At 43.6% G+C, this 15,053-nt stretch overlaps 1 protein-coding gene across 1 annotated transcript in view; it reads left to right on the forward strand.

Moving 5' to 3' along the window:
- LOC139223213 (uncharacterized) overlaps nt 1-15,053 on the forward strand; it is a 35,969-nt gene continuing 20,916 nt past the window's right edge. The window contains exons 1-8 of the mRNA XM_070855187.1: nt 1-62; nt 6,070-6,202; nt 6,270-7,328; nt 10,800-10,928; nt 11,240-11,634; nt 11,929-12,218; nt 12,650-12,784; nt 13,289-13,351. Coding sequence (XP_070711288.1) covers nt 6,358-7,328; nt 10,800-10,928; nt 11,240-11,634; nt 11,929-12,218; nt 12,650-12,784; nt 13,289-13,351 — 1,983 coding nt within the window. The 5' untranslated portion in view covers nt 1-62; nt 6,070-6,202; nt 6,270-6,357. The remainder of the gene's footprint in view (nt 63-6,069; nt 6,203-6,269; nt 7,329-10,799; nt 10,929-11,239; nt 11,635-11,928; nt 12,219-12,649; nt 12,785-13,288; nt 13,352-15,053) is intronic.

Genomic DNA, 15,053 nt, shown 5'->3' on the forward strand with positions numbered 1-15,053 from the left:
AGCAGCCCGGAGACGCACCTGAGCGAGTGGCAGCTGCGAGATTCACACACAAAACCCAGAAGGTATGCCGGAGAACAGCTTAAGAAACACGGAGGGAACCACCAGGCGCCTCCAGCGGGGGTTGTCTAGCGGTAGTTTCTGTAAACGGGCCCCGCTGGGAGAGCTCCGTTAGCGGTAGCTCTTGCTAGCAGCAGCGCTCAAGTCCACTTTTAGACATTTTAGGGCTCACAGACGGTTCAAACTAATCTTAGCCGCTTGACAACATTTTGTTTTACTGTTAAATCTCCACTTTAAAGGCCGGAGTGCAGCCTGTTTTAGAGACACCTTTGGGGGGGGATGTGTTGATCAGTAATTAGATATTAAAAATCAGTGGCCTGCAGTGAACCCACCTGTCTACCTGCCTGGATGTTGTTGTAAACCTCTCTGTGCTGTTTGTCTGAGTTCTTGGTTTGAATCTCAGTTTAATTGAAAAGTTAAATGAGAATTAAATGGGATGTTTTAGGAATACAGGCCTGATCATGATGGAGTTAGGGAGAAGTTATTTTCTGTGAAGTTGTTGAATATAATGACACCTCTGTGCTCATCAGCTTGGCTTGACTAGAAGATTCAGAAGGTTTTGGTAAGAAAGGGTTTGATTTGAGTTTGTCAGGCAATAAACTCTTCTGCAGCTTGTTTTCCTCACTCACTCCAAGATATTTTTGGAAGTACCTGGATCATTCATTCCTCATTGTTTGGGCCCCATAGAGGATACAAGTGTCTCAGGCCTGGCGAGCTGGTAGACGTTAACACGATTGGGGCTCTTCTACATTTTCCAAATGCTACTGGACTGTATGGATCAAATTCTGATGGTGAAATGAGTCATTTCATGGAGGATATGGCCTACAAATCTATCCCCTGGTTTACAGACGCCTCTTTCACAATGCCACTACGTGAAATTGGCCTCAAAGCCCGGCACGCTTCCTTAAAGCTAGTGAGCTAGTTGTTTAGAAACAGCCGAAAAAGTGCAGCCAAAACTTGAGCAGCAGTCGAAAGCACGAACCCACTGAGCCGAAGAAAGAGAGAAGACGCTCCGATGTGTGGACAGACTGTGGTTTGGTATGACAGCAAGATGCATTCAAGAACTTCATCAACCTCCGAGTCTGATATCACAGGCAGAGATGAGAGACTAAAGAAGCTTCCACATTTTTAGGATTCTGCAAGTAATATCTGGTTTCACGTGTGTGAGGGAGTAACCCAGACATGGACGTGACCTTCCCTTGGACCCAACAGATGTCCAGACAAAGCGGAGCCAAGAAGATCAAATTCGGACTTAAAGATAGCGTGCACAGTCCATGTTCCTGCAACATGTAACATAAACAAAACCTGCTAACGTCCATGGAGCTAACCTGCTAGCACAAACCACAGCTGAGCCAAGTGATCATATATTGTAGTGTAACAGACAAGTGTTGTGCTAAAAGGAATGAAGTTTGCACGCTGCTCTGTTGATTGAAGCACTGGAACTATAGGAGTAATGGAAAGACACTGGAACAACTACATATATGCTGGAGGGTGATATGTTGTTTGTAGTTTTAGTAATTATCCCAACTATGACTTATATTCTTCACCATAGTTGAATACATATACTCCTCACTATGATCTTACATGTACTCATCACTGGACTAAAGTGTGACTGTGTGTGTCCCTCACTCATTGACCCTCACTGTATCACATGTCTTATAAAATAAGAAATAAGGGTGTAATAAGAAGAGAGAACTTAGAATAAAAATAAGAACAAGGCAAGTTTAAAAGATACTGGTGTAAAGTTTAGATAACATGGCATATAAAAAAGGAAACTTTAAGGATTACATCATCTAGGCCCCACACCTGATCAATGAATATAATGGTGTAATGTTACAATATAACTCCATTGGTCATTTTGATGCTGTGACGAAGGAAAAACAGGTGGAGCCCCATGGGAATATAAGCTGGTGTACTGTCTGTGAGAGCTCAGCATTGTTAAGACAACTGTAAATCAGGCCCAGTGGCCTTGGACCCTGGTTCATTGCCACGACAATATATAGATATATAGATTGTGGCATTCAGCAATTGTTTTAGGAGTTGTTTATTTGTCCGACTGAAAAGTTAAGAGAGGTTGTCAGTCAGCAGTTTTGTAAAGGGCGGATGAGAGACCTGGCCATGGAGCCGTGGAAGTGACGGCTGATCCTCTCATCGTTGTTGTAGACTCGTCTTCCAGCAGTAGTCAGGTGGGACTGGCTCTGGAGGGACACCTGAAGGGAGGGAGTGGGATTTTCTTTTGGTGGGATAGTTTAAAAAAAATCTGGCTGCTCTAGCTCGTCTCTCTAATGCTGCAGATCCTGCCTTTAAAGTGGCAACTTTTATGTATTTATTTTTGTATCGTCATATTTGCTGAAACCGTCACTGTATCCTAACAGCAGTGCACGAGAGAAGTCATCTGTGAATAAAAATCAGCCTCCTTTGTGCTCCTAATTTCAATTTGCGAGAATCCACTGTGCCCGAATGAAAACAGGAGGAATCTGTGACACCGTGCCAATCAGTCAAGCTCAGTATCTTCAGCGGCAGCTTCAGGAGGAGCTTTGCAAGCACAACGGCTGAGAAACGTTCACCAGCAATGAAAATGTATGATTTCTAGCTGTGTGGAGAAGGAGAAGGAGAAGGAGAAGGAGACGCCATGAAGTGCCAAGATTTGTTGTTTCTCGCCTGGCTGTTCACAGCAGAAGCATTTTTCTCCACACCGGTCTGCAAATGTTCCTCGTCTCTGTGTCTCTCTGCTTGTCTTTCTGCTTGTGTGCCGCCTTCTTCGCTCTTTGTGTAAACATAATTGAGGAATATGTGGAATGAGGTCGTAGTTTGAAAAAGCAAATTAGAAATGAGTCTGAATTTCATCACGTGGGGGGAAAAAAAATCAACAGTTCAACAGCAGCTCATGAAACATAACCCAGGAAGTCCAATTAGAGTAACAGATCCATGAGATTTAAGGGGCAACAAAACACTGCACAGTGGTTTTGTAGTATAATTTTCAATAAGACAAGTGTTGTGCTAGAAGAATAAGCTTGCAAAAACAGTATATTGTAACAGTAGAGTAAGAAAAAAAACATGTTATGAAACCTATTTACAGTTTGTTCCATGTAATCCTCAGTACATCGGTCATCTTATCTTTATGTAACCTCCACTGCAACATATTGTCGCGTGTTCGTTTATTTCGATGAAGGACAGGCAACTTCTCTCATTTAAGGTGTTTTATTTTCTGTGTGAATAAGTATTGAGTCTTGATCGAGGGCACAGTCTGAGCTCTGAACAGGTCCCAGAGTGAGCCCCGGACCTCGTATGCCGTAGCAGTTTATTACATTCCAGCAAGAAAACAATTATTTATGATTGGTCAGGGCTAGTTGGGGAGTAACCAGTTTAGACTTGGTCCTCCCTTGTTGGTGCTCAGGCTGGTCCCAGCCTCTTGGCATCACGACCTTCCATTCAGTAACCGCACCTGTGAACAAAGTATCCTCCCTGGTGACCTTTCCCTATCATGTGAGCGCTTCATACAATAGAGTCATTCTGAGAGCATCCCTCCCCTGCAGCTATCTCGCCCTCCCGTTACAATGACGGCCTTCCACCAGCTTTCGGCCTTGGAGCTCACAGTATGGGGTGTGAAGTGTAAGCGTGTTTGTGCTCTCTTGCCATAAACGATCCTGATCCTCATGTGTCTGACCCTTCAGAACCTGGGGCCAGTGCTTGCTCCCCTCATTAGCAACTATGGGGTATGGCCCTCCCTGTGGCGATACATTGCATTATTATGTCTTTCCCTGCAGATACAACACAACACATACATTGTTAGTAGGAACTGAGCATCCAGTGTTATTGGTTGATTATATAATATTATTAGTTCACTCACAGGTCACTCAGTTAGTTCAAATATAGGTTATACAGTTTATTATGATGTTAGTCATACAGTTAATAGTGCTAATTCAAGTCCAGTGTTCTGTAATTAGTTATACATATAGTGCTGTTAGTACAAATTTGAGGCACACAGTATATTATGATTGGGCCCTTTATAAGTAGTGATTAAAAGTAGTATTAAATTCCCCACAATATGTAACTCATATATGCCCTCACATTTTTAAAAAAGGCAACCAGCAGTCATTGAGAGATAAGGGTGTAATGTAGCATGTAATGCTTAGTTGATGGGTGGAGCGTTGAGGGCTCCAGGGAATATAAACAGGTAGACTGTCCAGTGGAGCTCAGAGCTCTCTGGTGAGAAGTCTCTGGCTTTGCTGCCAGCATTAAAGACGTTGCTGCCTCTGATCGGTTGTTAACTGACTCCAGCCGCTCGTTTTTTGAACCTATTGAAAGACCTTTTTCAGACAATTTTGACATAGCTGAATTTCTTGAAGATTGGCCTTTGGCTTCAGGATCCCTCCATCAGTTTATAGTCCTTTGTGTCAGGATTTCCCAACTGTTAACAATGATTTTAGCCTCACTAGTAGAAATCCGGCATTTGAATCACATAGTGGTCCACCAGGAACGTACATTCGCTTGTATTTGTAATGAGGTCTGGCACAAGTTGAGTCAGAGTCCACTGTGTTGAGGTGGAGCTCTCTGTATCAGCACCAGCTGACCAAGTTTGACATGAATTTTAACTTTTGTTTTTGTCTTTTGGGGGCCCTTCACACCAGATATCCATTTGGTTTGGTCTGAATCATTTATTGGATTTATTGCATTCTTTTGTTATTAGGTAAATTACAATGGGCCTCATTCACAAATATATGTAGGAATGTTGTTACGACAGATGACAGAGTGTCCACTATTTGCGATCAGCAGACTGCCGTGGCCCCATTTGCCTAAACAAGGAAATAAGTTTGCCTTAGAGGAAAGAGTTGAAGTGGACTGGAACAATCTGGAACAGTGTTCTGGCACTGTAATGTTCAATTGGTACCGGGCTAGCCAGGACTCAGCCCAGTTTTGTGTGTGCTTGCAGAGCTGATCATACTAGTAATGTTTCAGACAGATTAGTGCAACAAATTGGCCATGTGTCAGATTTTTACTTGGATTAAAATAAAGTAAAGGCCAGATAAGATTTTGCGGTGTCCAGGATTCTGCTGCTTTATTCCAAAATATTGAACTGGATAAACCTAGAGTGGACCTGAGCAGCACGGTGGTTAACACTATTGCCTCACAGCAAACCTACTGGCCGGATGAGGTCCTTGTGTGTGGAGTTTGCATGTTCTCCCTGTGCTTGCATGGGTCCTCCCCAGGTACTCCAACTTCCTCCCACGGTCCAAAGACATGCAGGTTAATTGGTGACTCTAAATTGCCCGTAGGCGTTAGTCTGAGCATGTATGGTTGTCTGCCTCTTTCCCAATGTCAGCTGCCAAGACCCTGAAGGATAACCAGTATAGATAATGGATGGATGGAACTTAAAGGACCTTCACTGTCTGCCCATACAAAACTGGTCTGCTCTCTTCTGGTCTGTAGGCCTAGTCATCAGGGCTTAATAAACAGATTTATTTAAAAGATTTCACCCTAAGTTGTCAAAATTCTTTCATGTACATTCTTGTTACAAATCATTACCTTTTGTATCTTCCAGTATGATCTAATGTGATGTTCTGAAATGCAAATTGCATTTATGAGAGTCAAATGTCACCTGTTTCCACCAGAGATGAGCATGGACAGGAAATAAATGAATATATTCTGAACATCTAACAGCAGTAATGTTGTTTTCTCTCTTTCTCTGTGCTTTGTTGCTTTTTGCCTCCACTGTTCTTTCTTGCTAGTGAAGACCAGGAAGTGAAATAGACAGAATGAATGTGTGTCCAACAGGAGGCACCAGAGTGAGCATCTCAACACCTTCCAGATAATGGATGCTGATAATTCCTGAATCGTTGGGTCTCTTAATTAAAGAGTTTGGTCAAGACCTATTGTTTATGGAAAACATTTGTTAAGAATTGGCGCTATATACCTAATGGTTGCCTGATTGTTTGATTGTACCCGTCCAAGAAGTTTAATTTCAGTCTTACTCAATAATCCGTTCCTTTGTCTTTTTTTTTAACTTTTCAGCTTTGCATTGCTATTGGAGCTTTGTGCCCCTTCCCCTGGTTCCTAACGAGCCCTCTACTTGGAGGGCTCCAAGGGAGCTCACTCACTCCTGATTCGCCAGCAGACTATCTCCTTGTAGCTGGCTAAAGTGAAAGTCCAGCTAGCACTGACAGAGATGAACAACGCTCTCGCTGCTAGCAGCTGAGCCTCAACTTTTGCAGCCAACTCCAACATACTTGTTCCCTATATACCTATGACACCCCCCTCCCCAACTGCTGTGGCCATTTTATTAACCTTCTGAAGATTGCAATGTCCCATCCCCTGTATAACCCCTATGCCTCTGGGGACCAGAGATCCACCCAGGGGCAATATGGACTCCCTGGTATACAGACAGAGAGGGACCTTTGGAGGGCATCCTCTCGTCTTGAAGCTGGGACCAGCTTCAGTTCTTCCGGAGCTTCCTCTGTGATTCCTGACACCTCTGGGGGAATGTTACCGCCGCTGATGTCTCAGTCGGTGAGCTACAGGCCTGAACAGAGCAAGGCCATAATGGATCAAGACGTAGAGAGGTCTGTAGACATGCATCTTAGCAGAGCCAGAGAGGAAGTGAGGATTCAAGGCAAACCAATGTATCAGCCTGTGGACCAGGACACTTGCTTTAGCAGCATTCGGGGGGAGGGGTTTCGCCCCTCAAGTACGGGGATGGCCTCTTACCAAATGTCATCAACCCCTGCCCCTCTAGGACAAAGACACTCAGAAGTTGAAAGTGGCAAGAGCTCCATGGACTGGTTGTCAAAGTGCAAATGGCCCCTTGCTGATAAACTTTATTCATCATCGACTTCGTCTAGCTATGCAAGCGGAAGTGATGGTATGTTTAAAGCCCCCAGCAAAAGAGAAGGTGATATTCAGTCCGTTCCAGGGTTAGGTGATTATGACTACCCAGTGCCGGACAAACCTGCAGCCTCTACAGACTCCAGTCGACCCAAGTATACGTCTGAATCAGCTACTAAAATCCTTCTAAGCTTTGGACTTGAAAAAGAGGATTTGGAACATCTCTTCGCCTACCCTGAAGATGAGCTCACTCCTGCTAACCTGCCATTCATCTTGCGCCAAATCCGCCTTCAGAAGACCAAGAGAGCTACAACTGTAGTGCAGTCGAAACCCTACCCTGAACCCCAACCTACCAGAAGCATGAGTGGGATCAGCGGTCACAGTTTGAGTAGTTCTGGAGGGGCCTTTCTCCAGCCGAGTAAAGTGATTGATTATGGACATACTGGCAAGTACACTGGAGGGGTTGTGGAAGACATTGGAAGGACCAGTGATAATAGAGCTGATAGTGGTGGGAGTGGAAGTTTGCTGCTGATGGACACTTATGACAGTAGCAGACATGGTCGGGAACCATTGAAAAACAATCCAACAGAAATGAAAAGCAGTGCCTCGGGTCCTTCACATCAGCAGGCAAGTTCTGTTCCCAGTTTTGGCTCTTCGTACAGTTCAGTACTGAGCTCTATGGCTCCCACAAGCAGCGATCAGACCAAACGATTGCAGACGGGACCAAATCAGACTTCCCAAACAATCCCCAGCTCTTTCTCTCTACCAAAGAAAGACACCGACATCAGAGTTCTCAAGTCTGAAGCCTCTAAACCTGTTCTGTTTAAAGAAGCAGAGGCAGATCACCAGCCAGCGTCGAAAAGCCAGCCACCCCATACTCTGATACAAAGCATACAAAGCGTGCATCCCAATCGACCTGGCATTGTGCTCATCGACAGCAATGACACCAATCGCAGTAAAGACCAGAGTAAAAGTAGAGGTCAAGGGCCAACGGTTCCTGAGCAGATGAAAAAGCAGCAGATGCAGAATCAGCCAATGCAGCAACAATTGGAGCAACAGATCCAGCAGAAGCAGCCGATTTCAACACCAATATTGCAGCAGGGTCAAGCAATGTGGCCTCCATTTTTTCCTGCTTCTCCATTTGTTTTCCCTGATCCTCGCATCACCGGCATCACCGGCATCACCGATGCCTCACGGGCCACGCAACATCCGCTGTTTGTCCCTGGTGATCCTCGCACCATTGCTTGTCCTCCACCTCTGCTTCAGCCAACCAAGGGCCCGTTTAATGTGTCACCTTCCCAGATGAATCCTCCATCATCCGTCTCCAAGGGTCTGCCAACACCAGGCATGCTGTATGACTATGTGACAGCCTCGCCGAGAAACTTTCCACATACCTGTTCTCTGTGTAGCAAAGAATGTGCTCATATGAAGGTGAGTGGACGACTGCACTCTGTTCTCTCTCCCTGTAGGACATTGTCTGTTGTTTTATCTGAAATGTTCGTTCTTTTTTCATTTGAAACTACCAATTTAAACTGTTTCTTTCTTTGTTTTGTTCGGAAGCACGTAGGAATTTATATTATCTTAAAAAAAACCAAGGCTTACACAGTCAAGGCTACTTTAAAGTAGTTTCCAGTACCAAGGCTTTTACCTTTAACAAATTAATCAGTGGCCCTAAAGCGGAGGTCGACCAATTAATTAGTCAGGCCAATTAATAGGTGCAGCTAGGATGTTATCAGTGGAACTTGGCTGTGATAGTGGCTGACAGCTGTGCAACCTCCTCCTGTCATGCGGGGACGTACATCAACGTCTTCCAAGGAGAGAGGAAGAGGCGCAGTACTTGTTAGCTGTTAGCTTGCTAATCGCTGGTAACCATAGACTTTATAAAAGACGTGGACGTAACCACTGTGATGTCACCCATGTCGACTGCCATAAATATCTTGGTTTAGGAACTAGAAGTGACATTCAGTCAGGGAAGACCTCAGTGTCTAATGGGCAGTCCCATTCAGTCAGTCCCTGAAGCAGACCCTGCTTTAATGGGACCTTAATTTACTGAATGCGCATTAGCCAAAAGGTCTGTCGTTTGTAGTTTTACTCCTCAGTAACTTCTTCCTCTAATCCCGAAATTCACCAGCAAACCATCTTGTTGGTAAAGGCCGATTAATTGGCAATAAGTCTTTTCCTTCTCTTAGCCATAGTTATCATAACAGCCTTAGAAAATACATCATTGGTCGACCGCCATGAAAGTAAATATTTAGGGCCAAAATGTTTTAAGGTTGCCTGTTGGTGCTAAGGTCTGATTTACATGTGATTTGATTGACGTAAACTTGCTTTAACATAATTGTCTAGTTAAGACTGATGTGTAGCAGCCATTGCCAGATCTAAACTGACTGTTTCATAACTTGATGTAAAATGATGAGATATGGCCAACCTGGGAACCTGAGACTGGAACCGCGGGCTTAGAAGACCTAACGAGGAAGAATCTGAAGAACAAGTGCGTCAGAGGATGATGAAAGATCCTTGTTTCCCATTTTTAGTTTGAAGTTTTTGAAACTGCTGTCAGTGAATGTGTTATTTTTGTCTTTTTTAGATCTATCAGTAATGCATTTTGTTTTGTACCACTTAATTGTGATATTCACTATTGTTATGGAGCCCCTTTTGTATTTTGTAGTACTTTTGTGTCTGATAAAGGAACTCCAATCACCACTACAAATACCATTAACCCCACAATATATCCGACTGAAGAACCAGACATCGCTGGATCAAGAATCAGGAAGAAGAATTTTTTTTGTTTTGCTCAAACAGTCACTCTTCTTGTTCTTTATTTGTCCAATGTTTCCTCGTGTGGGGTTGCTTTAAGAATCAGGGGGATTTAAGGAACTTTTTTGTAAGGCTTCTGTTTAGTTCAATAAAAGATATCTGTATTGTCAAAAATGGCATTTGACGTATTGAACCTGATAACAGTTTTGAAGAAACTGAAGCCAATCTGAATGCTGTTTCTGTGTTGTTCTTACTACTAGGATTGGATCTCCCACCAGAGCACCTGCCTTCATCTTGAGAGCTGCAACCTCCTCCGAAAACAGTCAGTCGTTTTTCTTTTACCTTTCCCGTTTTTGAAAGATGTTGTTGATTTGAGTTATTTTTTCATAATCGTTGCCCTTTTTCAGAATATTTTTGGGGAATGTCTGATAGGGATGCGCCAAAAAGGAGAGGTTGTAATACTATAACTTTTAGCTCAGGATTATTGGTCCCTGATGAACTTGTCCTTTTGGTGTTACCGCTTTAATTACACAGCATGTATAGCAATTGCCAAATGCTCATAAGCATCTCCTGCAGTAGTTAAAATGTGTACATTGTGCGTATCTTTGGGGGGTAGAGCTTTCAGCGTCGCAGCCCCGACCCTCTGGGGCTCTAGGGCCCTCTGGGGCCCTCTGGGACGCTCTCCATGCTCACATCCACAACGCTGCATCTTTGGACATATTTAAAAGACTCCTCGAACACCACCTTTTCCCCACAGCCTACAACCTCTTTTGACTCTGTTCCTGTTCTTTTTATTTGCTGTATTGTGTAAAGCGCCCCTTGAGTTTCTTGAAATGCACTATTTAAATCCAAGTCATTATTATTATTATTAATAACTTGTAGCATACCAGAAATCCAAATGGCTGGGAAGAGACTGTTTGCTTAAATTCCACCAAATTCTAAAATGTGTGACGTGCTGTGTGAATCCGTACAGTATCTGCCTGGCTTTATTTATTTATTTATTTATTTTAACTTTCTCTTTCTTATTGTTCACATATGCATTTCTGATTCATTGCTCTGTTCAGGGAACCAGCTAGTGATGCCAAGCCCTCAACCTCGACTTCCCAGCATCGTCAACAGAAAGCCAGGCATGGAAGACGCTCCCGTTCCCGTTCCCGTTCCAGCTCCCGTTCCCGTTCCTGCTCCCGTTCCAGCTCGCGCTCCCGTTCCCGCTCACGCTCACCCAGCCCCCGTCGTAGGAGGGACAAACGCAGGAGCCGATCACGATCGCCACGCAGCTCCAGACACAAACGGTCTGTCAGGCATAAATCCTGATATGAGCAATAACATGCGTGAAGAGAAGAGATTCCTCTCACAACTGCATAGTGAAATTACCAAATAAGTTCCTGCAGAACATTAAAACATCTGCATCAACATCAGCATTCATTTTAGTCTGTATTTGTCAGTCATTCCTCGAGAAATCTGAATTGAATTACTTAATTGCCATTCTTCAATTAAGTGAGTCATGAAATTATTTCATCCATACTTTAATCAGGTCCCGGTCTCGTTCACGCTCCCCATGGTATGACCGTCCGACCTCCTCTCGCTTTCGATCACGTTCAAGGAGCCCCGAGAGACGCTCGCCGCAGAGAAGAAGAGATGAAAAACGGCCCTCACCAAGGAGGAATGATGCGAGGCGATCGTCTCCAAGGAGGAGCCGTGAGAGACGATCGTCTCCAAGGAGGAGCCGTGAGAGACGATCGTCTCCAAAGAGGAGCCGTGAGAGACGATCGTCTCCAAGGAGGAGCCGTGAGAGACGATCGTCTCCAAGGAGGAGCAGCGAGAGACGATCGTCTCCAAGGAGGAGCCGCGAGAGACGATCGTCTCCAAGGAGAGGTGACGAGAGGAGGTCACCGCCAAGGAGAAGCCGTAAGAGCCAATCGTCGCCGGAGTCATCCCCTCAACGAAAGAGGTCAAGCAGTGCAGAGAGACTCGCTAAGAAACTTCTGGAAACATCAGGTTTGAGAAATTGCAAACGTTTTAAGACATCTGAGACTGAATCTTGTCAGTGAATATACCTACAGTACATACAGCGACATGCCACAAAAACAATTAGTAGTTTTGTATGTAATGTTCAGGCAGTGCTTTGCTGTTTTCGCTTATTTGCTTTCTTGCTTTTGAGAGTTGGATTCGAAAAACAAGGCCACAGAAATCTGCTCACCAGCCCCTGAGAGGAGTTAAATGTTGAATGCAAGTAGGCTGAGAACATTTCGAGATCTTTGTCTGACACTCTTTCTGTCTTCATCCCTCTAGCTGCCAAGTCTCTGTCAAAAGAGTCCGACGTGGAGGCCGTGCTTAAAACCCTGGCTCCTGCCATACTGGCCGAGCTAGCCAAGATGAAGTCCTCCTCCTCAGCATCCTCCTCCTCTTCTTTGAAAGGAGTAAACCCCACCTCGTCTCCTCCCACTGCAGGAGGAAAGAGATCGTCTTCTAATGCCTCTTCCTCATCCTCTTCCTCTACAGCAAAGAAGGATTCGACTGCAAAGCCTTCTAAAGCAAAGCCCTGCCTGAAGAGTGAGACAAGTCTTCCCACAAAGACTAAGGTTGGTGTGTGTTATTGTACCAACAAACAATATCATCCAGTAAATAATTTCTTGTGCCTCTGTTGGATTCTTTTCATCCATGTACCACTTTGATCAAAGACTAAGTAATGATAATTACACAAAAAGGACCCAAAGGTTTCACTGGACACTTAAAGCACAGAGGCATTTGTTATTTCTAAGTGTTAAAAAAACCAAAAACTAATGAACTAAAAAACTAATTTATAGAGCGAATGGATGCTTCTTGCTATGGCAGGTTGTCGGAGTTCTGTCAACTAGTATTTATGCTGTCGTGTATAATTTTATGTGGACAGGAAGATTAGCAACCACAGTAGCAGAAGCTAAAGAACATCCAAATAAAGAATAAAGTAGTCCGCTCATGATGACCAACTCTTATTTGGTCTGAGTTTGTTTTTCTCTCTGTCTTCTCTCAGTCTGGTAAATCTTCACCTCCAACCATGGTGAAACTAGAAGGGATTCATAGTTCTCTGACTCACAAAGATGTGACCTCTGCTGTGGAGAGCTTTGGAAAAACCAAGTCAGTCATACTGTCTCGGTCCAAAGAGCAGGTATGTGTAGAGGGAGTGAAGAGTGAGAACGTTATTTGGTACCCAAGGAGATACAGTTCTGTTTTCCCATGACCATCTGTTGGTTTGATTTTGTTATTTGGTTTGATGCTTTTATCCAAAGCATCACTTTAACATTAGGCCCAGAAGTCTGTATTCAGGCCTCTATGCGGACTGAGAACATGATGTACATGACTACTGAAGAGTCTGTGTATTATGTCTCCCACAGATCCCCAAATATCACTACTTTTATTATTGATTAACCTGCTAATTAGATATTTTTGATCAAACTGTAAAATGTCCAAAATGAATGTATCACAGTGTGTCAGACCCCAAGATAATGTCTTCAAATTTAGAAATACTAAATTTGTTATTGCAGAAGAAAATACTCACTTTTCTGAAGCTGAAATTGCAGATTTTTTGGCATTTTCCAAACATGATTGAAACATTGACTTGATCATCAAACTTGTTGCTGTTTAATGAATTGTTATCTGTGTGCACATGTAGTGCCTTGTGTGCTTTGAGAAAGAGGAAGACGCCAAGAAACTGAAGAGCGTAAAGAGCCTCAAGGTGAAGGGGATGACAATCACTGTTGTTGGAGAAAAGGTATTACAGATATTGTCTTTCTTGTCCTCTCGGTTCCTTGGAAAATATTAACATGTGCTGCAGCGTGGTCACACTGTCATTTATCACATCAATCTAAAATAACGACTCTCTCTTTACAGGAGACTGTTTCTAATGAGCAAAAGAAGCCTCCTCAGAAGTAAGATATATTTCACACAGACCTGTTTTTAACAGCAGCAATGAAGGATTTTGTCAATATGTTACCATAAGTATTCAATTTACTGCCTAAATGTGTGTTCGGATTAGGATCTTTCCAGCATAAAGTTCATGTGTTCAGATTTGTCGATACTTGCTGTATTGACTTTATGGGGATTAAAAAGAATTCGGTATGTGCATGCACAGGGGACGGACACAATATGTGTCACCTGTGCAATTTAACATCTTTTAACTGTACAGGTATTATGAACATGATAGGCACAGTTCATCCCCTGTATTAAAGGTCATTAATATTTTTCCATTTAAAAACAAACTTGCTGACACATGGAATAAAAGTCATTCCAGGAATTCGGCCTAACTAACTTAACTTCCAATAGTTTGGAACATATAGAAACATTCAGACTGTGTCCTTGACTGTCCATTTCTCAGTTTCCTCCTGCTTGACCCATGCAACTCACATTTGTTTGCAGAAAACCTGCCACGTCTAGTGTTTCTACACGTCAGACCACTAAATCCACGACCACCACAGCCACTGAAAAGGTCCCTCTCCAAACACCCAACACGCCTCCGCTTAAAGGGCATTCATCCTCTGGAGCCAAACAAGTGACAACAGACAATCTTACCAACCAGAAAATTACAGCTGAAGTTAAGCACCCTGCGGCTGTCACTAAAGCAAAAGAGGTTTCACCCAAGCAGAAAGCCAAAATGGTAGAAACAAAGAAGCCTGACGCTAGTGATTCTAAACAAGAAACGACACTTGAAAAATCTGAAACGAATGTTCAAGAAGCTGTGGTGGTGCTGAAAGAGACCGCTGAGGTTGATAAATCGACAAACATGGCTGTTACTGAACCAACAAAAAGCAAAAGGAGCAAAACTGAAGCGAAGGCCTCAGCTACAGCCACCAGAACGCGCTCAACTCGAGCGCACAAGTCAGCTGCAACAGGAACTCTGACAAAAGAAAAGGTTAAAGAAACATCTTCAAAGGTTGCGAGTGGAGAAGAAGAAACCAATGTTAAAGAAGCTGTGGTGGTGCTGAAAGAGAGAGCTCAGGTTGATAAATCGACAAACATGGCCGTTACTGAACCAACAAAAGGTAAAGGGATCAAAACTGTAGCAAAGGCCTCAGCTTCTGAAGCAAAAATATCCTCAACTAAAGAGAAACCCCAAACTCCAGCGGACAAGTCAGCTGCAACAAGAACTCTGACAAAAGAAAAGGTTGAAGAAACGGCTGCAAAAGCTGTGAGTGGAGAAGAAGAATCCAATGTTCAAGAAGCTGTGGTGGTGCTGAAAGACACAGCTGAGGTTGATAAATCGACAAACATGGCTGTTACTGAACCAACAAAAGGCAAAGGGATCAAAACTGAAGCTATGCAGAAACCCCAAACTCCAGCGGACAAGTCAGCTGCAACAGGAACTCTGACAAAAGAAAAGGTTGAAGAAACGGCTGCAAAAGCTGTGAGTGGAGAAGAAGAAACCAATGTTCAAGAAGCTG

Source organism: Pempheris klunzingeri, chromosome 23 (genome assembly GCF_042242105.1).
Source record: "Pempheris klunzingeri isolate RE-2024b chromosome 23, fPemKlu1.hap1, whole genome shotgun sequence".
Classification (NCBI taxonomy): Eukaryota; Metazoa; Chordata; class Actinopteri; order Acropomatiformes; family Pempheridae; genus Pempheris; species Pempheris klunzingeri.